General features: G+C 55.9%; 1 protein-coding gene across 30 annotated transcripts in view; it reads left to right on the top strand.

Annotated features, from left to right (window-relative positions):
* The first annotated feature begins 7,574 nt into the window (after window positions 1-7,574).
* The window catches only part of ARHGEF10 (Rho guanine nucleotide exchange factor 10), a 90,174-nt gene continuing 71,360 nt past the window's right edge, over window positions 7,575-26,388 (top strand). For 10 of the 30 annotated variants that reach the window (XM_072763943.1, XM_072763927.1, XM_072763938.1 and 7 more), the window contains exons 1-2: window positions 7,575-7,649; window positions 23,763-23,833. In XM_072763943.1, the coding sequence (XP_072620044.1) occupies window positions 23,797-23,833 (37 nt within the window). In that variant the 5' untranslated portion in view covers window positions 7,575-7,649; window positions 23,763-23,796. Of the gene's footprint in view, window positions 7,650-9,605; window positions 10,442-18,547; window positions 18,650-21,078; window positions 21,608-22,561; window positions 22,868-23,762; window positions 23,834-26,388 lie in introns of those variants that run through there. The other 20 variants (XM_072763947.1, XM_072763946.1, XM_072763937.1 and 17 more) reach the window with 11 other exon arrangements.

Genomic DNA, 26,388 nt, shown 5'->3' with positions numbered 1-26,388 from the left:
CCCGTGACCTCGTATGCCCACGGGCAGAGCCCCGGCCTAGATTTCACGGCAGGCCGGTGGGAGACCCGTGGGGTTCTGAGGGTCGGGCCGGCCCACCCCCGCTCCGCACACGGCCTCACCACTGGCTACACCGGCCTGGAGCACACATTTAGGAAGGAAACCGCCCCGTGAGCCCGGGGGCTGGCACTTGAGGAAGCGTCGCACGATGCAGGAGAGGGCCTGGATAGTGGAGGGCAGATCCCAGGAAGCGTTCAGCAGAGCAGCACTCGGCCAAGGCCAAGAGGGAAGCAGTTTCAAGCAGAAAGGAGGAGACCAGTCCCACCCAGGCCCGTGGGCCAGAGCCCCGGACTCCACGGGTCCTCCGCGGGATGCTGCCTCGGAGAGACGTACCAGGAGCAAACGCTTCCTACTCCCAGCACCTCTGACACCAACTGTGCAGATTCCCTGCACCGGCCAATCTCTGGGGGCAGCTGGGAGTCCCACTGTGTGGGGGGCAAACGCCACAGCCCCACAGGCGCCGCCCACACGCCAGCCGCATGTCCAGCCCCTGTGCTGTTGACCTGGTGGCTGTAAGTTGGGGCTCCTACCACCCCCTCCTAGGGTTCAGTGACTTGCTCTAGAGGCTCACGGGAAACCCTCACACATACCAGTTCATGCCATGATGCAGGTTATGAGACAGGATACAGATGAACAGCTGGATGAAGATGCACATGGGGTGAAGTCTGGGGGGACCCCGTGGAGTTGGGGTGCCCCCACCTGGGAGCTCCCCGAGCCCTGACTGCTGGGAACTCTATAGGGGCTTCCTCACGTAGGCACGATGCATCACTAACTCCATCTCCAGCCCCTCCCGCCTCCCGGAAGATGTGGGGTAGGGCTGGAGGTTCCAAGCTTCTGCTGACCACACCGCAGCCTGAAGCAATGCCCAGTCATCTTATTCCAACCAACATGGTCTTACCACTCTAGAGATTTCAAGGGATTTCGGGGTCCCGTGTTGGGAATTGGGAGCAGACGAATGAATGTTTTTTATTATATCACAAATGTGTGACAAAAACCATGCTTCAGTAGGTGGAGGAGTGGACAGGGCAGTTTGGGAATTAGAAAACGTGAGCACGCAGCATTCCCTGGAAGGGTCCCCGGGACAGAGGAGAAGCCCCACCTGCCCTCTCTGTGTGAGTGTCTGCCAGTTTGAGTGGGGATCTGCGGGAGGTCAGCAGAATTGGCCTGTTTGATGCACCGAGATAAAGGTGTGTAAGAAGCCTGAATTCTGGGGAAGAAAGTTGCCAAGATAGGGTTGAGCAGCAGCAATGGCGCCCTGTCCCGGATAAGAGCCGAGGACTGCTGGTCCTTCTGCTTGCGGATAGGAAGGGGCCAGGGGTAGGTCACCCCCAGCCTCAGGATTTCTAGATAAGATGAGAGGGGAAGGGAGCTGTGTGTGGAGGTTGGAATCACCGTGGAGAGTGGGGTGGGGGGAGGTTGTGTGGTCCCTGTGGGAGTGTGCAGGCCTCCCAGGGGCCCTCAGGAGCCAGGCCCACCCCACCCCTCCCCCTGCACTCATGCTGCCGCTGTTTGGTCCTGGAGCGGCTGGCTCCCCTGACAGCTCTCCCCCTCCGCGTCTCCTTCCACTGGACATGCAGCAGAGCAAGAAAACAGCTTAGTCCTTGTTGTGAGGGCTCTGGGAACAAAAAAGCCCCTGTTGCCCGCTTGGAACAATGCTTCCTTCTCCTCAGCAGATTCTGGTGATCTGTCTGAAACAGAGGGGCAGTGTGAGCCCCTGATCGTCACCAGGCCCCCCCTCCACTGGGCTCCGGGCTTTCATCTCCCCCACCCTCACTGCAGCGCTCATCCACTCGGCCTGCCAATCTGCCGAGGGGACATGGGCGGGCGGGGTGGGGGGACGCAGTGACCAGGGCACGAGGGCACATGGAGAGAGTGGCCTCTGCACTTAAGGCACCCACGTGCTGGTTCCCCTCTCCCTGCCCTCCTGCATCACCTCCCGGCCCAACACGCCTTTCCAGTTCAGTGGGCAGGATCCTGGGCTGGGGTTGCGCCTCCGTGGACACACTGCCCTGGTCAGTTATGTCCTGTTGTCCATCGGGGGCAGTTAGCAGGTCAGGGCCAGGGATGCTTGACGTCCTGCGGCTCATGGGGTGGCTGCACCATCTTGGAGGCCAGTTTCGTCCACACCCCACACTGCCGACCAGAGCTCTGCTGGGCTGTCATAAATTTATATCTGACTCTGAAACCCAACTCTGCCCAACATGTGGGCACTGGAGTTCCCCGGAGTACAGCCCCGAGAATCAAGGCCGGATGGGCAGCCTCCGGTGAAGCCTGGGCAGCCGCGACGCGGGACTGTCAGGAACTCTAGCAGCATCACAGCCCAGGCTCCCGCTTTCCCCAATTCATTTCTCTCCCTTTTCTTTTTCTTTTCTTTTTTTAAAAGATTTTATTAATTTATTCATGAGACACACACACACACAGAGGCAGAGACCCAGGCAGAGGGAGAAGCAGGTTCCATGCAGGGAGCCCGATGTGGGACTCGATCCCAGGACCCCAGGGTCGCGCCCTGGGCCGAAGGCAGACGCTCAACCACTGAGCTGCCCAGGGGTCCCTCCCTGATTCATTTCTAACAGCTCTGTGGCTGTATACCTGCCCTACGACACACGGGGTGTGATCAAAGTCGTGACTCAGTGGGTTTGGACGTCTGCGCACACGTGTGAAGCCATCACCCAAGTCATCTCCACCCAGGACCCCCTGCCCAACCAGAGCCAGGCCTGATTGATTCTGGAATGGCGTCCGTGGTAACATAGTTGCTTTTGTTTTACTGTAGAACTTTATAGAGACACAAGCTGATGAGTTGATAGGACATGAGGTCACAGCAGGAAGTGAACCGTGCCCCACCTCAATGTGTGTCTTTGGCTCTGTCCTCAGGGAGCAGGACACACTTCCCCAGCAGTGGCGGCCCCAAGGCCATCTGCAGCCCCTTCTTATCAGCCGGTCCGTCCCCTGGTGGCCCACGGCAACTGGCCCACCCCCTAGTAAGTCCTCTGTACCCACCGTGTGCCAGGCACATCGGCAAGGATCTGAGGGTGTGTGAGGGACTGGCACAGAAACACAGTGGGGACTGTCCCTGGATCAGGGCTTCCAGGGTCAAGGCTGGCATAGGAGGAGCCGGGGTTATAGCGAACTTGCTGGAGGAGATGGGAGGAGGTGGGGCTGTGGTTGGGGCAGAACGTGAGACAGGCCATTGTTGTGGTAGTTCCACCACCTGAACTCGTGATGTGTGTCTGGCCCTATATTTGGTGTTGGGAGGCCCAGATGAAGCTTGAGGACCCTTGGCTCAGAGCCTGCTATGGAAGAGCCAGGCACACAAGAGCCCCGGTGGGCCAAGACCTCAGAGCGGTCTAAGCACAGCTGGAGGCATCGGAGGGACTTTCCTCGAGCCAACAGTGTGGCGTCCATGTCTGCTGTCCATCTGAGACCCTGGAACTGCCCCAGTGACCGCCCTCACTTCACTGGGGTGCTTGAGATGAGAGGCACCGGCTGTGATCCTCCCTGTTTGACTCCTCTCCCATCACACCATGTACGCTGTCACTTGACCACTGACATCACCTTTAGCACACACTCAAATTTTCAGCTCTGGGCAGAGTGCCAGGCAGGTGTGTGCCCATGGCCACATTTAATCTCCTCCCCAAGGGCATTCTGTGCTGAGGGTTGTAGCTAAGCCTGTCTACATAGAAGAATAATGGGGCCTAGTGAAGGGTCATGGCGTGTCCAAGGTCACCCAGCGGGGAGGTAGCAGAGACCTGGCCCTGGGGAGTTTGGCTCAAAAGCCCTTTCTGTCCTCTTACCCAGAACAGTACTCGCCAACCTCAATTGAGTTCCCACCCCCAGGAGCCAGTGCTCTATCCTTGTGGGCCGCTCACCTCTCTTCTAGTGACAAGTTTCTGTGAGTAGGTCTATTGACAGGGTCAGCTGGTGAAATGGGGCCACTAGGGGAGATGTTAAGAGACCCATTGCAGGTGGGATTTCAGGGACAGCTGGGGGTCAGATATCCTCAGGGTGGGCTGTGAGGCAGCTGACTGGGGCTCAGGCGTGAGCTGAACCTCTGCTTCTGCAGAGGTGTCTCTTGAGTTCTCTGTCTCCGGAGAACCTTGGCTATACAATCGTTCCTGCTGCTCAACATCCTCATTAACACTTCCTATGGTCAGTCTAATTTTAGCCATTCTTGTATGAGTGCGATGATATCTCCTTGTGGTTTTCAATATTCCTGAAAATTATACTGCTGAGCACCATTTCCTGTTCTTATTGACCATCAATAAATCTTTTGTGAAGTATTTTTTTTAAATACACTATCTTTTCTCATTGATCTGTAGTAATTCTTTGTTAGCAAGTCCTTTGTCAGTATGTGTATTGCAGATCTTTACTCTCAGTGCGTGCCTTGCTTTTCATTTTCTTAATCATCACAAGATAAGCAGGAATGTCACATTTCATTGAAGTCCAATTCAATCCTTTTAAATTCTTAGTGCATTTGTGTCCTACCCCAAAACTGGTATTTTCTACATTTTCTACATTTTTTTTCCAGGACTTTATAGTTTAAGGCTATGATCTATCTCAAATTTCTAAATTCCATTTTTAATTCTAATTATTTGTAGATTATTTTATATTTCTTATGTACACAATCCTAGTATCTGTGATTAGTCACATTTCCCTCCCCTCACTCCTCATGCTTTTGTTTTTCTTATAACATTGGTTATAATTTCTAATATAATTTGAATAGAATAGTGATGTTTGAAGATTTTAACACAGCCCTCTCAGTATCCGTTAGAAAAAGTAGACAAAACTGGTACGACTGAATTGACATATATAGAACATGACATAAGTGCAAATTCATTCTTTTCAAGTGCTCATAGAACATTTACCAAAATAGACTATATGTTGGGCCATGAAGCAAGTCTACAAATTTGCAAAGCCTGAAATTATATAGATTATATTCTTAGAGCAAAGGAGAATTGAGCCAGTCATAATGGAAAGAAACCCAAAAAGTCTTTCAATGTTTACAAATTAAACCTAACTTTTCTAAATTTTCTAAGGGTCAAAGGAGGAATCACAATGGAAATTCTCAACCTTTCCCATATCAGGGCTCACAGAAAATGGCACTGTATCTGTGAAAAGCACTGTCATGAGTTGAGCCTTAAATCATATTTCCACCTGCCCTGGCTGCACGGGGCAGCCTTGGTCTGTGCATCCCCCCCCCCACCACCCAGCTACCCTGTCTGGTGGCCTTCAGTTACGGGGGTCAACATTGCCAGATGGGAAGGGAAATCTCCAATCTGTACTTCTAGTTCTGATGGTGCTCCTATATTGTCCTCATAGGTCTAAAACCACAATTTCAGAGTGAAACATGACATTTTTGTGTCCTATTTCACTTTGTGATTGTCCTTAAGTTTTTGAAAACAAGCCTGTGAGCCATCTATTAGAAGTATTGATTCAACCTGGGAAAACACACTTCTGGGAAAACAAATAGAGCCAAATATTTATTAGGATTTACTCCTGAGCACCTGCTTTTGCTGGACATCACACTGGCTCTTTGTGGAGTTCTCTGTTCTGTGATACGGATATTATTAGCCACATATTTATATGGTTGGAGACTGTGTAAGTTACATGGGATTAGATCAGTGTCAGAAACCAAAGTGGGATCCCGAAATGGATTCCACATCCCTTGTTTATACACAGTACTACTCCCTTCTGAACTCTGGTCTACTTGATCTGGAAACATAACAAGTATCAGGATTTTCTTGTTATGTTGCAAACTAAAGGATATCAGCTGGCCTTTTTACCTTTGTGCACCATGACCATTTTAATTATCTGGATAGAAGACCGTTGAGGAAGGTACTCAGAACCCTAGGAATAGAGACATAATATTTTTTCTTTTTTAAAAAGATTTATTTATTTACTTATTTATTCATTAGAGACAGACAGAGAAAGAGAGAGAGAGAGAGAGAGAAGAGAGAGAGGCAGGGACACGGGCAGACGGAGAAGCTGACTCCCTGCAAGGAGCCTGATGTGGGACTAGATCTCAGAACTCTGGGATCGCGCCCTGAGCCACCCAGGTGACCCTGTTTTTCTGATATTGAAGTCACGAAAGGAAATATGCTTTGTCATTGATTCAGGCACCAGTATCTTCACAGCCAGCAGCAACACAGGTCTGATAGAGTATGCTCAGCCTGTTCCACACAATGAGCAAATGCTAATAATAAAAATTGCTAAAATATTCCCTTCCCTACTATTACTTGTTTCCCAACCATGGTAGTGTTTGTGCGTCATGACTGTGGTTTACATCAGTCACAACTGGCAGGACTTAAATAGAGCATCGGAGCTTCAGGGACAGGTAATGTTTAATTAATTGTGACAATCAGCTACTTGGTTTTATTCTAGAAGCCAAGTGAGTGGGGCCAGAGATCTCTAAGATGTCTGGCAGCTAGTTCGACAATTCTGACTTTAAATTACTTCTGTGATTCAGAGCTTGGGCGGGAGAAGGGGAGGCCGGCTCTGGGAGCACCTCTGTTCCTGTAACCAGGTAACATTCTGTAGGTGTCATTGTGGTTTCTTTGTATTCCTGTTATTAAAGCTTTTGTGCCACGTTCCTCCCTTCAGAAGTCATTATAACAAAAACCCGTCTTTTTAAATTATAAATGCTGCCTGTTAACCCCGCCAACAGCACAGAGGGGCGTTGTCCACTGGACGCCGGTGGGGATCTGAGCCTGTGCTGCGTCCTCGCCACAAACAGACCCGGAGGCCACGGTGCTTTGGGAGCCCGGCACCAGCCACTCGGGGTGAGCCCGCAGGTGAGGCTCTCGGTCCCAGAGCACTACTCTTTGGCTCCCCAAATTGCCTGGGAAATGTGTGAAATCACTGCATCTCCTAGAGGCCAAGCCTGGGCGCCTCTGAGAGCAGCTGACCTGCGGAGCCAGGACCGCCCTGCAGGCAGGACCGGTTCACCAGGGAGGGGCGGTGCTCTGGGGGTGGCCTGCAGCCCGCGGGGGCCTGACCCCGACCCCACCCGCCAGCGTGTCGGGGGTCCTGCCCACGAACCCCCACGTGTGCACAGCTCCAAGGTCGCGAGAAGGTCCCCCTGTCTGGGCAGGGCGGGGGTGGTGGTCCTGCCCACGACCTCCCACGCGTGCACAGCTCCAAGGTCGCGAGAAGGTCCCCCTGTCTGGGCAGGGCGGGGGGGGGCCGTCCTGCCCACGACCCCCCACGCGTGCAAGCCCGAGGGTCCGCGGGGTCGGGGGGGGGTCCTGCTCACTGCGCAGCCCACGCAGGCAAGCCCAAGGGTCCGCGGGAGGGCCGGGCGTGGGGAGGACTCTGCCCCCGGCCCCCCCACGCCTGCGCAGCCAGGCGGGGCGTTGGGCTCCGGAGGGGCCGCGGGCGGCCACGTGGCCCCTCAGGAATGCGCGGGCGTGGGGGCAGAGCGCGGCCGGGGACGGGCAGGCGCGCGGTCCAATGGGCTCGTGGCGGCGTCGGGCCCGGCCAATCAGCGCGCGGGGGCGGGACGGCCGCCCTGTGGGCGGGGCCGGGGCGCATCCCTGGACGGCGGCGGCAAGGCAGGGCGCGGGGCGCTCGGAGGGACGGCGGGCGGGTCCCGGCGGGTGAGTGCGGGCTGCGGGCGGGGCGCCCCGGGGCTCCGGGGGTGCTCGGGCGGGAGCCGGGAGCCGGGGCCCGGGTGGGGCGGGGGCGGGGGCGGGAGTACGCGGGGCCCCGACGAGCGCTGCTGCTCCTCCCAAAGCCCCTTCGCCGGTGACTCCCGAAGTCGCTGAGCCCCAGGGACCGGTGGCTTCTGGGCTGCCCGCCCCGACGAGCGCGGGATGGGGCGCAGACGGCCCGGGTGTCCCTGGTGCCCCGGGAGGAGCGCAGGGCGCGGCCCCGCGGCGCCCCAGCGGCAGGGGGTGCCCGTCCTCGCCGCAGCAGGCAGGGCAGGCAGCAGGCCCGGCGGCGCCCAGGACCGTGCGGGTGAGGCCCGGCGGCGCCCAGGACCCTGCGGGTGAGGCCCGGTGGCGCCCAGGACCGTGCGGGTGAGGCCCGGCGGCGCCCAGGACCGTGCGGGTGAGGCCCGGCGGCGCCCAGGACCCTGCGGGTGAGGCCCGGTGGCGCCCACTCCAGCACTGCGCCCCCCCCTCCCCCCGGTGGTGAGCAGGGGCTGTCGGCTGTGCGGGAGGTCCCCCAGGTGGGGAGCTGAGCTGTTGGTAGGAGGCCTGACTTCTCTCCTGTGAAGACAGTGTCGGGTCTACTTAGGAGGAGGAGTTACCGCTTACAAGCAAGCGTTTGCCCTTCTCCCAGAGCATCACTGCTCCAGAAACCGGAGCAGGTGTGCCGGCCACAGGTCAGGAGGTGGGTCACTCCCACCCAAGGACACTCCCCTCTGGACCCTAAATTCTCAACATAAACACCCGATTCCGCTCGTCACAGGGAATCAACAATCAGAAAAAACAGATGTATTTGGTTCGGTGTGCTATTCATGTCCGTGACTCACTTTTGCTGGAGGTAAAACTTCTCATTAACCCCAAACCTCATGGGCTTTTGTCTTTTCTCTAGTTGAGCCGCAGAGTAAAAAGTAGCTGCTGGTGTTCTGGGTTTGGTGCAAGGGTTACATAGTTTCCCTGCAGGTGGAACATGGCAGGGGATAACTTTTTCACTGTTCATTTATTGCTTACAAAATACATTTTGGACATTGTTGCATAGGAAATAAGTATCAGAAAGCAAAGATGAGATTTACTGTTTCTGTTTTTAAAATCTAATTCGCAGCATTTCTTTGGCCCTCAGATAGGATTTGGTGGCCAACATCTGGGGTCAGGTGTACGGTCACTTTCTGTCATCAGATACAGACTTTGGTGATGTCGTGTGAGATGCTTTTTCCTGATTCATTGGTCTTTCCATTAAACAAGTGACAACTAGGGAAGAGGGCAAATTCAAAATTATTCAAGATGCCTTCCTACCTTTTAAAAATTGAGCTTGGCTTTCTAGTTGGACTAAATGCATGCTCTTGATATTTTGAGGTGCCCTGTTTTCTCGGTAGTTTCTTTAGTGTTGAAGTCAGAAGGAGAGTCTTTGGGAATTCTGGATAGAGGCGTGCTGGTGGATCAAAGGGCTTGGGGTCAGGAGCCCTGGTTGAGTTCAGGAACTGCTTGCCTGACCCTGGGTGAGTCAGGGTATCCTACAGAGGTTCTGTTTACTCTTTATGAAATTGCTGGAAGGGAATGTCTGTGGAAAGGCTTTTTTTTTTTTTTTAAGATTTGCTTTATTTATCCATGAGAGACACAGAGAGGCAGAGACCCAGGCAGAGGGAGAAGCAGGCTCCATGCAGGTAGCCTGACGTGGGACTCGATCCCAGGACCCTGGGGTTACACCCGGGGCGGAAAGCAGTGCTAAACCACTGAGCCACCCAGGGATCCCCTCCTGGTTGTCTTACAATCACCCAAGTGAATCGTACCTGCTGGTGGGAGGGGCTATCTCTGGGTTTTAATTTCCTATTTTAATTAAGCGATGGGAAAACGAGTTTTTGAGATATTATAAAAACCTTTTTGAGTGTTAATATTTTTCTCTCCCAGGCACCACCTTGTGATATTAGAAATTACTTTTTAAAGTAGAACACAGCCTCCGAGCTGCCATGGGGTGCGGTAGGTGTGTGTTGGAGCTCGAGGAGTAGTGCATCATGGTCGCCAAGGAAATCAGCCCCTTTAGCTTTCCTGAGAGGCTGCTGCCCTGCTGGCCCCTCCTAGGCTCTGGAAGCTTCACCCGGTGAGTCCCTTGCCGCTTGACTGGGCAAGTGATGAAGGGAAGAGAAGAAATGGTGAAGGGTGTCTGCGTCCCTGTACTCGGACAGCTGCACGTGGCAGGGGAACTCCGCCGCCGTGAGGAGAGTGGGGATCCCTGGGCTTTGCTTCGGGGGCTGAGGTCATGTCTTCATTCTCCATGGCCAGAGCCCGACCCTTACCCGAGGGTGTTACTATTTTTAAGGAAGAACTAGGACACTTGCTCTGAGATGGGAATACCAAGTGGAAGGCTGCAGAGTCTGATGGAGGCGTGATGATTGACCTTCGGCCTCGCTGGCGCGGCTCCTGTAGCTGCCGGGGTGGGGAGGCCCCGGAGCCATCGTGGATCACAGCTTGCTGTGCGCAAGGAGCCTTTGCTTCTCTTCTTCGCCCTGTTTCTCGGAAGGGGAAGTGGCGGGGTTCTGTGAGCTTGCTTTCACGTGCGGAGAGTGTGGTGGTCACGCTGACGCCAAGGTTCGAGGCAGGTGTTGGGGACCACCTGGCCCGAGGCTCCGGCACATCAGTCCCTCGCTGCTCTGCCATCAAGCTGGGTTCTGCCTTTCTGAACAGCTGCTGGAGGGGCGAGGGGCCCGGAGGCTTAGGGCGTTGGCTGAGCCGTCGGTCCTGAAGGGGTACGTGTGGGGCCGGTGGGACGAGCCCAGGGGATTCCAGGGCTACGAGGACAGCATTTCTGAGGCCGTGAGAACATGCACGGGCGGAAAGAACTCCCTGGCTCTTTTCCCTTCCTGGGTGAGCGGGTCTGGGCCTGGTGCGGCCAGTTGATCGGAGACTGGAGCTTGCAGGCTGTTGCTTGCTGCCTCCCATGGACGGGGACCACCCCCCCACCCCCCCCCCCCCCGCCCACCTCGCTGCACAAGTGATAAGAAGGTTGCTTCGTGTTTGGTTCTGGAGAGCCCGGCTCGGCAGGGTGGTGGGGAGTGGCCTCCTCCTTGGAGGCGCGCTTGCGGTGTGCTCTGCGTGGGCCTGTGAGTTCTGCCAGCACACTGGCCGCTGCAGTTCCCTCTGCGTGGAGCAGGCCACGTTTCCCTTGGAGCTGAAATCTCTGCTCCTGCCTGTAGGTTCCGAGGATCACATGGGGCTGGGTCTCCAGGGTCTAGTTCAGGTCTTGTTCCGCATGGGCCTGCCGTGGGAGGGTGGGTGAGTGGCCCACTGGCACTGCTGCATGCTTCTTCCTGAATTATCTGCGGACAGAGCCTGACTTGCGATGACTTAGCGGAAAAGAGGGACAGGTGCGCCTCCCCGCCCCCCCAGGAGGATGCGGGGCAGCAATCCCCGTGGCTGGAGCCAGCGGGAGAGGAGTGTGCTTCCCGGGACCTTGGCTGGACGGAGATCTGGATGCTGGGATGCCTCTCAGCTCAGCTTTCTCGGGTGTGGACGGCAGGCAAGGAGAGGAAGTGTAATCGAGGCAGGTGTCTGGTTTCATGTGTAGGTGGATTCCTTGTATGGCTCATTTTCTTGGGGGGGGGGTCAGGATACAGAGGGCCGACCCGCTTGTCCCGGGCAAGCCTGCTCTCAGGCATCCTGGCTGGGGCACCTTTCCCCCAGGGCTCAAGTCCATGCTTAGCCATGCGTTTAGGCCATGTCTCCTCTGCCAAGATGACATGGAAACCGATAACTGCTGTACAAATAGCAAGAGACAGGGCTGCTGAAGGTGAGGGGGTTGTAGTGCTTGTTCTTCACACGGGTCAGGTAGGACTTCATGGGAAGGTGATTCTTGAGTCGAGATCTAAAGAAGGTGAGTGATAGTGCAACAGGAGCATTCTAAACAGCAGGACAAGCATGTGCAAAGGCCCTGGGGCTGGAGCATACCAGATATGTCCAGGAGCAGCAAGAAGGAGACAGTGGTAGGACATGAGCTCAGGGATGTGACAGAGGATGATAGCCATTGCAGGGCTGTGACCACGTGGGCCCTGTTTAGCTGGGCCATCTTGGCTGTAGTGTTGAGAAGAAATGACAGAGGGTTGAGGATGGGTGAGGGGGGTTGCTAATGGAGCTTTTACAGGAACTCAGTTAAGAGATGGGATGCAGCATGGACCAGACTGGTGGTGGTAGGGCTCATGAGGGGAGAGAGGAGGGATCGGGGACCCCCAGCTGTGGTTGCTTTGTCCTGAACGAGGGGAAGGGGTTTCTGGTGGCAGGAGGTAGTGAGTGTGGGACATGCCGAGTAAAGTGGCTTTCACGCTGGCTCTGCTGATGTTCTGTTCGGGAGAACATCGAACCTCTGCTCCCGTAGCGGCTTTCACGTACCCGTACCCCCGCTGTCGGAAAGTCCACGGCGAGCCCCATGGCTCCTGTGAAAGATCTATGCCGTCCCCTGGTTTCCCTAACCAGAAGGAATCCGAACAGGACTGCCCTCCTCAGAAACAGTGGCCAAGTGGAAATTGCGACGGGGTGTTCTGCAGTGCGCCAGCCCCGGGGGGGGGGGGGTGGCACCTTCCGACTCCTCCCTGGGAGCTGTGCTTGGCCTCTGGCGCGGAGCTTTGCCGCGTGTCCCCAGCCTCCGCCGTGTTTTAGCTCCATTCGTTTCGGGCTCCTCTTAGCAAGTTGCATCCTGAGGCCTGAGGGAGGCCAAAGAGAAGTGATCTTGGGGTCACTGATTCTCCCGCATGAATGAATGGGAATTCCTGTTTGGCTTACACCATTTCTGCTATGAAAGGTTTCCGAGGAACACGGCACTTTCGGATATTAGGGGAACCTGCTGTCATCCCGCAGGGTTAGCTTGAGTCTTGTGCTGCACAGAACATTCCATGACTTGTGTCTCATACCCGTGGAATTTCGGCTCTCTCACACCCTTCCCTCCTTTGCCCAGCTGCCACCCCGGCCCCTGGCACCGCCAATCTGTTCTTTCCACGTATGAGCCCGTTTTCATTCCACGTAAGATGAGATCTTATGGTACTTGTCTTTCTCTGTTTGTCGGTCACATTCAAGTCGCTGTCAGGTCTCTCCATGTTGCTGCAAATACCAGAATTGCTCTTTTTACAGCAGAATAATATTCCACTGTGCTTGTATTATACTGTATTGTCTTTTTCCACGGATCCATCAGCGGCCCCTTAGGCTGATAGCCACGCCCCTTAGGCTGATAGCCACGCTGTTGGCTATCGTGAATAATGCTGCAGCGACCCTGGGGGTGCAGATTGTCTTTTTAAGGTAGTGTTTCGTGTTTTAGGATAAATACCCAAAAGGGGGATTGTTGAATCACGGTAGTTTTTGTTTTTGTTTTTTGAGGAACCTCCATGGTATTCTCCCCCAGTGGCTGCAGCAGTCTGCATTCCCCCCAACAGGGCTCCTCTTTCTCTGCATCCTTGCCGACACCTGTTACCCGTATCGTTTTTGACACCCGCCATTTCAGTAGGTGGGAGGTGATTTCTCACTGTGGTTTAGATTTGCCTTTCCCTGATGGCCAGTGATGCTGATCATCTTTTCATGTACCTGTTGGCCACCTGTATGTTTTCTTCAGAAAGATGTCTATTCAGAGCCTCTGCCCATTTTTAAATTTGTGTTTTGGTTGCTGTGGTATGAATTCTCTATGTATTTTGCATATTAACCCTTTATGAGATACATGATTTGCAAATACTTTCTTCAATTTGGTACGTTGCCTTTTTGTTGATAGTTTCTTTAGCTCTGAGGAAGCTTTTTAGTTTGAAATAGTCCTACTTGTTTTTTTTTTCTGTTGTTGCCTTTGCTTTTGGCGTCAGATTCAAAAAGTCATCACCAAGACTGACGTCAGGGAGCTTACTGTTTTCTTCTAGGTGTTTATAGTTTCAGAGCTTATGTTCATGTCTTTAATCCATTTCAGGTTAATTTTTGTGTATGTTGTGATGTAATGGTTCACTTTGATTCTTCTGCACGTAACTGTTTAGTGTTCCCAGCACCATTCGTTGAGAACACTGTCCTGTCTGCATCCTTTGTCGTAAGTGAAGTGAACGTGTGTGAGTTATTTCTGAGCTCTTCGTTCTGTCCTGTGTCTGTCTTTGTGCTACCACCAAACCATCTTACTGATTTCCATAGTTTTGCAATGTAGTTTGATGTCAGGAAGTGTGAGCCTCTAGCTTTGTTCTTCTTTCTCAAGGTTGCTTCAGCTATTTGGGGTCTTTGTGGATTTCTACAAATTTTAGGATTGTTCTATTGTGAAAACGCCATTGGAATTTTGATGGGGATTGCGTTGAATCTGTACATTGCTCTGAAGTCAGTGGACATTTTAACAATGTTCTTTCAATCCATGAACATAGAATATCTTTTTCTTTATTCATATCTTTTTCAAGTTCTTTCATCTGTATCTTAGAGATTTCGTTGTATAGGTTTTTAGTTACATTGATTAAATGATTCCTAGACTTTTTTTTGGATGTGGTTATAAATGAGAGTATTTTCTTAATTTTTCTGATAATTTATATAGAAATGCAACAGATTTTTGCACATTGATTTTGTGTCCTATAACTTTACTGAATTAGTTTTAACCTTTTTTTTTTTTTTTTTGCTGGAGTCTTTAGGGTTTTCTTTTTTTTCTTTTCTTTTTTTTTTTTTTAAAGATTTTATTTATTCATAGAGACACAGCTAGAGAGAGAGAGGCAGAGACACAGGCAGAGGGAGAAGCAGGCTCCATGCAGGGAGCCCGACGTGGGACTCGATCCCGGGTCTCCAGGATCACGCCCTGGGCTACAGGCGGTGCTAAACTGCTGCGCCACCGGGGCTGCCCTCTTTAGGGTTTTCTATATATATAGTGTCATATTGTCTGCATATAATTACGGTTTTGCTTCTTTCTTACCAATTAGTTGCCTTTTATATCTTTTCTTGCCTAATTGCTGAGGCTAGGGCTTCCAGTACTATGTTGAATAGAAGTGGCCAGAGGACATTTTTGTCTTGTTCCTCATCTTAGGGGAGAAGCTTTTAGCCTTTCATTGTGGGCTTATCGTGTAGGGCCTTTATTATGTTGAAATAAGTTTCCTCTAGATCCACTTGTTGAGAGCTTTTTTAAAAATCATAAATGGATATTGAATTTTGTCAAATGGTTTTCCTGCCTTGATCATAATCCTATGATTTTTATCCTTTTTTTTTAGTGTGGTGCATCTCATTGGCTGGTTTGCAGATGTCGAGCCATCCTTGCATCCCTGGAATAAATTTCGTTTGCTCATGGTGTTTGATCCTTTTAATGTGCTCATTTTGGTTTGCTACTGTTTGGTTGAGGATTTTTAAATCTTTGATTATCAGGGCTGTTAGCCTGTGATTTTCCTTAATTGTATTGTCTTTGTCTTGTTTTAGTATCAGGGTAATGCTGGTCTCCTAAAATGCATTTGGAAGTGTTTCCTGTTCTTCTGTTTTTCTTGAAGAGTTTGAGGAGAATTGGTATTCTGATTTTAGTGTTTGGTAGACCTCATCAATGAAGCCATCTGACCTTGGATATTTGTTTGTTGTGAGGTTTTTGATTATCGATTCAGTCTTCTTACTAGTAATTGGTCTGTTTAGACTTTCTGTTTCTTCATGATTCAGTCTTTGAAGGTTGTTTATAAGAATTCTCCATTTCTCCTAGTTTGTACAATTTATTGGCTTATAATTTTTCATGTTAGTTTCTTGTGATCCTTGGTATTTCTGTGGTGTCCGTTGTAATGGCTCATCCTTTACTTCTGGTTTTATTTGAGTCCTCTCTCTTTTTTTCTTAGTAGGTCTAGTGAAAGGCTTTTCAATTTCATCTTTTCAAAAAACTGGCTCTTCATTTTATTGATGTTTTCTATTGTCTTTTTGTCTTTATTTCTCCTACCCCATCTTTGTTAATTCTGTGCTTCTGCTAACTTTGGGCTTAGTTTGTTCTTTGTTTTCTAGCTCTTCAAGTATAGAGTTGTATTGTTCATTTGATATTTTTCTTGTTTCTTAACATTTTTAGCATTTATTGCTACAAATTTCCTTTTCAGAGTTGATTTGCCTGCATCCCATAGGTTTTAGAGTGTTGTGTTTCCATTTTCCTTTGTCTCAAAGTATTCTTTAAAATTTTCTTTTGATTTCTTCTTTGACTCATTGCTTAATCAGTAGGATATTGTTTAATCTCCACATATTTATGTTTTTCCTCATTTTTTGGGGGATTGATTTCTAGTTTCATACCATTGTGGTTGGAAGAGGTGCTTGACAGGATTTCAGTCTTTTTAAATTTATTGAAACTTGTTTTGTCACCTAACATGCACTCTCCTGGAGAATGTCCCATGTGTACTTGAGAAGAAGGTGTATGCTTTTGAAATGAATGTCCTGTGTATGTTGAGCTCATCTTGTCTAATGTGCCACTTCAGGCCGATGTTTCCTTATTGATTTTCTGTCTGGACCATCTGTCACACCTACTCTACCTTACGATTTGGTGGGGTTCAAGAAGATGCCCACCACTTTGGAGGGCTGCAGGTTAAGGAGTCTTTAGTCTTCTAATCATCATCATCTTCATGGTCATGAGCCTTTGCTCTTGCCTTGTGGCCTCCCGAGTCTTGCCCTCCATCCCCTTGGCCCTCTGCCCCAGTGCCCCATGCACCCTGATTCAAGAATAACCTTTTCAAAAGGCAGCTCTGAGCTCATCAGTCCCCTGACCAAACCCCGCTGTGGATCCCCTCTGAGCCAAGGATGAAGCCCTGTCCTGAATGGGGGCTGCCGGTCCCATGGCAGGTGAGCTGTCTCTCCTTCTGTACTGGGGCCTTCCTCCCTTCCTGCTCCCCTGCTCTCAGTCTTCCTCTGGGAAGTACTCTCTTCTCCCCAGCTCTGGGCTCCTTCTGTCCTAGCAGAGTCTTAGCCAGCTCTGTTTCTGACTCCCTGCTACAGGACTGCTGTGTGGGCAAAATGACAGTGCCATCTGGATGCCCTCTTCTTCCTCTTCCCGGGGTCCACAGTGTGGCTTCAGCCAGTGTTGGGCGGGTGGGCAGCCCTGACATCACGGGATGGGGGGGGTCGTGTCTTGGAGGGAGGGAGCAGGTGGGGCTGAGCCACCCCCCAGCAGGCTCCCCTGCTGCCCCTTGGTGTGTGAGGAGAGAGGCTCACTGTGCTCTGGGGTGACGGTACTTATTCTGGATCTGACTGATGTAATAACACATTTGCACGGGGCCTATTCTTCTCTTTGGGAGCCTCATCAGGACGACGCTTCCTGTGGTAACACCCTCCCTGCAGGACTGGGAGTCTGGGACCAGCCCCTCAGTGTTAGGCTCGCCCCCTGAGCTCAGTGGTTGCCCTGCGGGGAGAGCGGGCACAGACTCAGGCTCCAGGGGCTTCCCAGGGGACTGCCATTGGAGGCTTGACGTCCCTGTCAGAGAGGATGATTTTTAAAGTTGGAGTTTACTTTCTGCAGGAAATCTCTAGGCATGTGGGTCTTTTTTTTTTTTTAATTTTTAATTTATTTATGATAGGCACGCAGAGATCGAGAGAGGCAGAGACACAGACAGAGGGAGAAGCAGGCTCCATGCACCGGGAGCCCGACGTGGGATTCGATCCCAGGTCTCCAGGATCGCGCCCTGGGCCAAAGGCAGGCGCCAAACCACTGCGCCACCCAGGGATCCCTAGGCATGTGGGTCTTAGTGGAGGGACTTGGGGTTTCCGTCTGGGTCACGTCCTGAGCTGACCCTTTCCTGGGATGCTCTGTAGCTGTGCTTGGAGCAGGCACAGGGTGATGTGGGGGATCACAGGGAGCCTGATGAGCTGAGGAGGGGGATCAGCCCCAGAATTAGAGAAAGGGATGCTTGTCGGACTGTGGGGGTTGGGGGGCACAGAATGTTTTCAGTAGAAGCAGAGACAAGTGTAGCGTTTCTTTCTTTCCAGGAGTAACTTTCTGTTCTTTTGTTTTACGAACGTAATATTAATGAAAACATTTCTCAAATACATTGTGTGTTAAAGACAAAATTACTCCTCCATGCATTTGTCCAGGTGACTTTGAGGTTTAGAGAAAAGTGGATTGTTCCAACTCGGATGACCCACGTTTGTGCGTTCACCGTGGGCAGGCCTCTAGGAGCTTTCCGGGGGATGTGCTCTCTGGTGGTGAAGCATTTGCCCTCTGTCAGTCTCCTCTTGGTAAATTGATCCTCCGAGGGTAGGAGGATCGCAGCCTCGCTGCTCCTGGCAGAGCCGTGTGGACCCCAAGCAGGGCAGGCCCCCATCCATCCTGTATCCCAGACTCCGCCAGTCAGCAAGCAGCCCATCCAGTTCTGTGGTTTGGGTATTTAAGAGACAGAAGAAGAGGCCAGTGGGAGTGAGCGGCAGGGGGAGGAGGCATTGTGCACCCTGGAGAGGTGAGGGCAGGAGGGGCAGCAGAGCAGGGTACAGGTCCTTAGTGTTCACAGTCCTGTGACCTCCCCACCTGCGTCTCTGGCTGCCCACACTGACCAGCCAGGAGCTCCTGCTGCACCCAGCTGCTGACTGCTGCCGCTTCCTCCCCCCACCCTGCTTCCCTGCTTCTTCCTTCCTCTCTCCTCCGTCTTCATAGTTTTGTTGAAAGTGAACTACATTCTGGATTTTGTTCCGGTAGTAGGCCCTAAATAATAACTAGGTGTATGTTTTTCCAATTCCATACGTTTGCAGGGTATGGCTCGGGCATTAGCTAGAGGTTACGGGCTTTCCTTCTTTAGAAACCAGCGTGTAGTGGCCGGCAGCTTTTATAGTGAGCCCCTGTGGACAGGCTCCGTGGTGGTGTCTGTCCTGAGCCGTACTCCTCTGGGGTGGGCTCAGTGGGGGAGGGCTCCTTCACTTGCCTTTCTTTCTCTCTCTAGAAAAAAGTGATGGTGCTCTTGTCCTGACTCTGGGTTAGGAGGAGTGTAGAGACTAGAGCAATAAACAAGAAGGTGGACATACAGAAGAATTCATCTCAGCAGGTGTGGAGGGGGAGGTGGGAGGCAGGGGTGCAGAGGTCCCGGGGGTGGGGGGGAGGAGGCAGGGGTGCGGAGGCCCCTGGGGGCGGGGGGAGGAGGCAGAGGTGTAGAGGTCCCTGGGGCGGGGGGGCGGGGGGGTGAGGAGGCAGGGCTGCAGAGGTCCGGAGGGTGTGGGGGAGGAGGCAAGGGTGTAGAGGTCCTGGGGGTGGGGGGGAGGAGGCAGGGGTGCGGAGGTCCTGGGGGTGGGGGGGAGGAGGCAAGGGTGCGGAGGCCCTGCAGGGGGACATGTGTGCTGAGCTACAGGGTCCAGGCAGTGGGGCGGGGCGGGAGGGCCTGGAGGATGGGCAGGGCCTGAGAGCACAGGTGTGGGAAGCGCCTGGGCCCAGTGGTACCCGTGGCTTCCCTGTCCTGTGAGCTGGGCTCCATTTCTGAGGCTTTGAGGCAGGCCCGTCCCTGCTGGATGGCCTCTGCTCTACCCCGGCAGCCTAGGGGCCTCACCAGGTCATTGCCTGACGCCCCAGGACTCTGTTCAGGGTGGTATTTTGTTTCCTGGAGGCTGGATATCGTCATGCTCCACAGCCACTTGCTTCCTGGGAAGAGGTGTCCTTTCCCTGTGGCTGGGAGGAAGCAGGGCACGTGGGAGAGTGGGTTTATGCAAATCTGCAGCCAGTGTGGTGATGGCAGGACCACGAGCTGGGGACAGCCCATGGGATGCCCTGTCCCAGCTTCTGGCTGGAGGAGCACACCCTCTGGGTTGAGGGGCGGCGGGGGCGGGGGTGGGGGGTTCTCACACGGATTCCCTGGACTCTGGCTGTTTGGGAAAGAGCTGGTTGACAGCTGGTGGCCGGAGGTTTCCTAATGGCCCTTGACACAGAGTGAATGTGCTTCTCTTTTAATTTTTTTTTTTCTTCTCGGGCCTGGGTGAAGGAGAGGATGAGATCTGGGCATCGGCGTCGGTCTGACATGAGCACATTGCTTATAGTCAGACACGGACACCAGACGCCCCCGTGTAGCCCTAGTGACATGATGCCTCGCCACGGCACCGGCAGTAAAATCCGGTGACCACAGGTAGAAGTCCCAGATGGCTAAGTTCCCTGCACGCATCTGGGAAGGTTCTCTTTCCTTCCTTCCTTGCTTTTGTGAGCACTGCCTAAATCTCTGAAAATGTTCAGTGCAGGGGGTCTGCCGTGGAACTGGATTAAACTTAGACGGTGCCGTCCCAGCAAGGTGTGAGCCCTGAGGCCTGGTGTGCTTTCCCTTTCGTGGTCTCTGGATGGCGAGCCTTGCTGATGTGGTGTTGATCTAGAGGCTCTTGCTTTTAGGTAGGCCCAGACTTGTGCACCTGCTGTGGGTCCTCGGGAGTTCCTGGCTCACACTGACTGCTCAGCATCCAGCTCCCTGCCCCCTCGACCCCAGGCTCTGTCCTTGGCATCATCCCCCCTTAGGCATGAGGACTGGGGCCCTGAGGCTCCTTGCTCTAGCAAGTGTCTTTGCTGAGATGCTCCAAGCCAGCCCCTTGGTCTAGGCCACAGGGTGCCGTGTGCCTCTGACACGTCTTTGCAGGTGCTCTGGTTCTGGTGCAATCCATGGTGGTGGGTTTGGGTGGATCTGGGCCGCGCATAGGCCCAGCCACCTGCCACCCAGATTGTGGGGGGTCTGGAGGGTGGATGTTAGGGAGCCATCCGGTGCATGACATGCTGTGTGCTCCACAGAACTGAGCCTGATGTGCGGTGAGCATGTCCCCTCGGGGTGCTGGCCTGGCCTCAGGGACGTGGGGTCCTCTCCCGCCCAGCAGCCCTGCAGGAGGGTTGCCAGCTGAGGACACAGACACGGACTGCAGGCAGAGGTTGGGAGAACAGGGTGTCCCCAGCGTCCAGGCCCCCGGCCCTTGTCAGTGGAAGGGACTTTGGTGGCAAGTGTCCTGCCTCCCTCAGAATCCAGAACTCAGAGTGCAGCTGTGGTCCCAGAGAATGGGCTGTGAGAAGCACCAGTCCTCCTACGCCTCAGCAGCCGGCTGCACGCCTGCCCTGGATGTGCACCTTGCACATCTCCATGCGTGTGCGAGAGGCAAGAAAAAAATGCCGTGAGAGTAAAGGTCAGCTCTCTCTCTGTGGTGTTGTGAAAAGCACAAAACGTGATCTGGGGTGTTCAGCAGCTGCCCTGGCCTTGGAAACCATCTTATACCAACCGGAGCCTCACAGCCTCCAGACGTGTCCCACGAAAGCATCCTGCAGTCCTCAGCCTCTCGGCTGCTGCTCTGACCGTGTGCGTCATCTTTTTGTTTAAAACCACAATCTGGGTGCATAATGCAATCTTTCATTAGGATGCCTAAATTGGAAAGTGACAGCAGTGACACAGCGCAGACTGGAATTATGTCATGCAGCCTTGGTCGGAGGACAGTGTTGTGTAAGCGAGTCTCGTCCTTTGTCCCTGGGTCATTCTCGGGCAGAGTGGGCTGCAGCCGCACGGCTCCCAGAACCCTGTGTGTTGACGTAGAGGGTACCCGGGGAGGGCGTCAGGCACCACCCGAAGATGGGGCAGAGCAGTGCGTTCTTGGCTGCGGGAAAGCGGGGTTTTCAGAGAGGCCTGAAGGGGCCAGGGGTGCAGATGTGTTATCTGTGGTGCCCAGTGGGCTGTTGGTGGGGCGAGTCACGCCGGCCTCTCAAATCCAGGAGCGGAATCGTGTGTGCGTGTCGGCTGCCCAGACAGGTCCCTTCTCAGGAGCACAGCTTCCTGCAGATGCCGATTTGGGGAGAAAAAACGTTCACCGGGCACGCGGTCATCTGCTGGCCGCTCCTCAGGGATCCAGAGCACAGATGGTGGCTCGGCCACGTGGCGAAGCGGGCCCTGGCTGGCTCGGAACCGGCCTGGCACACGCACCTGCCCCGCGGGGTCAGCCAGCAGAGTCGCAAAACCCTACGCGGCTCCTTCCGTGTCGGGCCGGAGTCATCCGTGGGAAAGGTAGGCTCTGCTGGGATGTGTTCTTATGTGTTTTAAGTCCAGACAATCAGCATTAATGAAATTTGTACCCCGTGGTCTTTAGAAAAAAGCGTTGAAGGCGAGTAAACAGTGTGAGAGAAGAGAAAATCGCGTCAAGGCAGGAAGAGCTGTGTGGCAGCCGGAGTCAGGCTGGTGCACGCCCAGCTGGTCCCGGAGGAGCCCCAGGCAGAAGCGCCCCGCCTGGTCCCGACGGGAGGGACAGCGCTTCGTGGCCGTGCCCCCAGTGGGCCTCACGCCTGAGCAGAAGCCGCGCTGAGACCGTACTGAGTAGAAAGCTCTGCTCTGCTCGAGAGCTGGGGACCCCGCTGGCCCTGGACTCTGCTCTTGGGGGTGTCGTGCACGCAGCTGAGAAAATGCAGGGTGTCTGTTCCCCTGGCCCGCGGCAGGAATGTTAAGTGGCTGCAAACACTGGTCCTCACCTGTCCGATTGCTAAAAATACCAGTTTCCCTTCTTTCCTCACTTCCTCTCGTGACTGTGGTGTCCATTGTCCCGTCTTCCTGCGGATGTGTCGTGTCTTTCCTGTTCCCTGCGGTGCCTGCGGGGTCTTGACAGGCGCACCGGGAGGGGCTGGATCTGGCGTGGGGACCGGCCAGGCATTTCCCTGTGACACCGGCATCCGAGAGCAAACCCAGCATCCTCGATGTGCCCGTGTGTGTGCAACATGCCGTTGTCGGCCTGGCTCTGTGTCATGTCTGCAAGCTCGTGGCCTAGGCGCGTTAACGTTGGAGCCTCTTGGACTCCTGCCTTGGGAGATGACTCGGTGGCAGGAGGTGACCCCTCCGCTCGCCTCTGAGGCTCCTGTGATGCCCGCGGGCCTGGCGGGCGCCCTGGCCCTGGTGTCGGGCTCCGTCCCAGAAGAGGCAGACCGTCCTGCGTCCGTGCCGAGTGCAGTGTGTGCCTGCAGACCGAGTGCAGTTGCGGTGCCTCCAACACGGTGGACGTGGCTGGACGTTAGCTGAACATGTGGAGCAGTGGGCACAGTGTTGGGTGCTGAGGACCCTGCCCTGTGGCCCGGAGACGCCACGGCTGCGTCATTTCCTCCCACAGCTGCCGTTGTCCATGCGTGTCCAGCTGTGCGCTTTGGGAACAGAGCAGTGGTGTCTGGCCGTGCCCGCTGTTGACCCCACCGGGTACCATTCTGTTGAGTCTGGAGAGGGCAGGGGTGGCCCTGATAGTGTGGAGGATGGGGCATGCGCCTGGACCAGTGCCCCCACCTTCAGGTGTGGTACTGCTGCCGTCCCTGTGCTCCCGGTGAGGGGCTTGTGCTCGGCGGCTCCTGGCGGCCTGTGGAGGGCCGGGAGCCGAGACGCAGCCCCAGCGTGGGCGCCCCTGTCTGTCCTGCGACCCTCCAGGGTGGACTCCCATAAGCCCTCCACGCCTTGGTCTCTAAGCTGTGAAGCTATAGGGGAACCCGTGTCATGGAGGTATGAGGTGACGGAGCCGGCAGGGGGTGGCCGGGGCAGGGCTGCAGGGCAGCGCCCGTCTCCGTAGGTGGAGAGAGCTGGCAGGGCGGGTTGGCGTGACGGGCTGCTGCTGGGGGACCCGGAGTGGCACCCTACCGGCTCCTACCCGCCGTCCTGTGCACCGTGGGTGGGTGGGGGCCGGGGTGTCACCCCTGCCGCGCTGACCCTCATGGTGCCCTTGCTGCCTCGGAGACTGGGCATTTGAAGCCTGGCAGGGGGCGGTGCTGCTGGCCTGGTGGACGGGGATCCTCCCCCTCGGAGCCGGGGACCAATGTCCTCGCGACTGGGCCGATTTCACACCCATTCGAAGACCTTTCCTCTGAAAGCACATAGGGAAACAAAGTGCAAAAAAGAGACGGAAAGAAAAGAAAGCCAGGGGTGCAGAGACCTGGCCTGGACCCCGCAGTTCAGCACAGGAGGTGTCCGGGCCCGGGCAGGGGGTTCTTCGGCTGAAGCTATGGCTGAGGGACGAGGCAGGGGCTGTCCTGCCGGGTGGGAGGGGTCGGCCCGCGGGGACCCTGCTCCCTGTGCTCGCGGGTGTGATTTCAGGGGAGACGTAGAGGTCTTGGGGGTGGACCTCAGCCTTGCAGAGCGCCCCGTGGAGCTGAGGGCGCTGGCCTGCCCATGGTGACCGCGGTGTCTTTCCTTCCAGGGGTCCCGAGGACTGAGGCTCCCACCGCCGCACCATGGACCAGCCAGAGCCGCCTGGCCCCGCTCCTGCAGGTAACAGGCGTCCTCGGGGAGGGCCGGGAGGGTCTGGGTGGCGCACGAGGGGTGGGGTCTGGGCCGTTCGCCGGCCCGGCGCCCCCCTCACTCTGGGGTGACCTGGCTGGGCCGCCTGCCGGCCCCGGGCGCCCTGCGAGCACTGCCCCTGCCCTCCGACCATTGGAGGCCCGCCTGGTGACGGACGGTGGACTTGCTCGGGACAGGCTGCGCGGGGCCCTCGGCTGCTCCCGACACCTGCGGGGGCAGGAGGCAGTGTTCAGGTCTGCCTCCCGGCACCCTGGGCTTGTGCACGGCAAGTGTGGACCCAGCGTCTGCCTGCCCCGTCCCCTCACCAGAGCGAAGCTACTGCTGGGGCGACCGAGGCGGGGCATCGGGGGGCTTGGTGGGGTCACCCCCTGCTCTCAGGGCAGGGCCTTCCCAGGGCCCCAGCCCAGGCTTCCTGGACAGACCGCCTGTGCCCTGATCACCTTGAGGTGTGGGGAAGCCACAGTCTGGAAGGAGCCTGTGTGGGTCAGAGACCATCCCGTCCCTCTCTGCAGGTGCATGCCCGGGAGACATGGCCCCTGGCTTCACCCTGCCCGTTCGGCCCTGTGCCAGTGGTGGTGCTTGGGGCCGCAGCCTTACCTCGGGACGGAGGAGGGCAGCCTGCGGGTAGGGCTGATCTAGGGCCGATCCCAAAAGGAATCTGGGCTTGGGCCAGGGGACGCGTGTCCTGCCTGTGCTCGTCGCCAGGAGGGATGAGCTCCAGCGCAGAGCCGCGCGGTGACAGGGCTGTTCCCAAAAGCCAGCGAGCTGGCTCCGTGGTCACGGGCTCCCGCGTGCCTTCCCAGACGTGGCCCGAGCCGTGCGCCCTGGGTGGGGGCGGTGTGCCGGAGGGCGGCCCGGCTTCTGCGGGCACCTTGGTGCAGGCTGGCTCCCCTGCTTGGCCATGGCCGGGGGGCTGCTCGGGGGTCCCTGGGTGGCACCCTGCCACTGGCTTGGTCCGCGTGTAAGCCGGCGTTCGGGCTCTTCCAGGGCAGGCCTGACTCTGATCGTGTTGATCGAGGAGGCACTGCTGTCCCTGTTGTGCCTGCGCGCCTGGAGGGTCTGGCTCCGTGGCCTTCCCGTGGGTGGAGGCCAGCGGGGTGTGGGGCTGCCGCGGTGGTGATGGCCCGGCTCCTGCCTCGGCCCCTGCTGTCTGTCCGGCCGTGCTGACGGCCTCCGTGGGGGGCGGGGCCCAGCAGTGCTCCAGGTGTGGGCGCCTGGCAGCTGTCAGAGAAAAGTCGGAAGCACAGGGCCCCAGGGCCCTTTCTGCATCTCTGTTTGTAGGAACAAGGGTGACGCACGACCTACTCAAACCCTGCGGGCGACACCTGCTTTCTGCAGCCCAGGGAACCCAAACCTGTTCTTCCCCTGTTCCGTGGGTCCCGGTGTGCGGGCAGTGGGTGTCCAGAGCTGGCTGAGGCCCGTCTGGGCATGACCTGGACTCGACAGTGACGCCCGCCGGATGCACCTCAGCACTTGGTCGGGGATGGGGAGGGGCCCGGGCAAGCGGCTGGGGGTTGGGCAGGAGAGCTGGTGACCCCGGGTGAAGGCCTCGGGCCTGGGAGCCACAGCCTGAAGCCCAGGGCACCAGGGGCTGCCAGCCGGCCCTGCGAGCGTCCAGTCAGGAGGCCATCCAGAAGTGGTGAGCAGGATGTGACGGGAAGGGGGTGGCTGTCCCTGTGGAGCCTGCTGCGAGGGGAGGCCGGACATGTCCCCAGCACAGGAGTAGAAGGGGAGGGGGATGGTGCTTCGGTGCGGGCTGCACAGCAGCTGGCCCGCCAGGGGCGGCCACATCTCGGGTCCCCCGGTGCAGTCCTCAAGGGGACACAGGACTGGGCCCGGAGCGCAGAGGCCCCAGGCAGGGCACGAGCATCGCACCTTCCCCGCACGCCCACGCCGTCCCCTCCGCCCGCCTGTCCCCCTTGGCACCCTATGCGCGCCCGTTCAGAGCTGTGAGCAGGCCGACCGGCAGGCCTGGCGGTGTTGGGGCCCAGCTGTCCCCCCGGGCGTTGTCCACAGCCGGGCCCTCTCAGCTGGGAGCTGGCTCGGGGGCAGGGGCTGGACGGACCCTCTGTGGTTCCCGGTTCCCCTGGGGGTGTGGCCTGTGCCTGCAGCGTGGATGGGAGGTCCCCATTTCCGTGGGGTGATGTGTGCTGTGGCCTGTGACCGAGTGTGGATTCAGGCCAGCGTAGAGAGGAGAGTGCCGTGGTTCTTGTTGACACGGGCACCGGGTCTAGGCAGTGCGCTCTTGGGTCGGGTTGGGCGCAGCGGCGGCAGCGCTTTCGGATGAGTCTGTGGTGGGTCACCTCTAACCCCCCGCGATGGAAGCGTCTGCTCCCAGATGCCCTGGGGCACAGGGGCGGCAAGAAGGACAAGGTCCGACCTTACCGGCCCCACGGGGACGTGGATCCCGTCTCTCCTCTTGGCTTGTCTTGTCTGCGGGACCACAGACCCCAGATGGACGTTCCCTGCTGGGGCAGAGGCAGGCCGGTGCCGCGGGGCGAGGAGCTGACCTGCGGGGCGTGAGC

The sequence above is a fragment of the Vulpes vulpes genome, chromosome 7 (assembly GCF_048418805.1).
Source record: "Vulpes vulpes isolate BD-2025 chromosome 7, VulVul3, whole genome shotgun sequence".
NCBI lineage: Eukaryota > Metazoa > Chordata > Mammalia > Carnivora > Canidae > Vulpes > Vulpes vulpes.
Note: the sequence above shows the minus strand (reverse complement) of the source record. Positions and strands in the feature narration are given on the sequence as shown.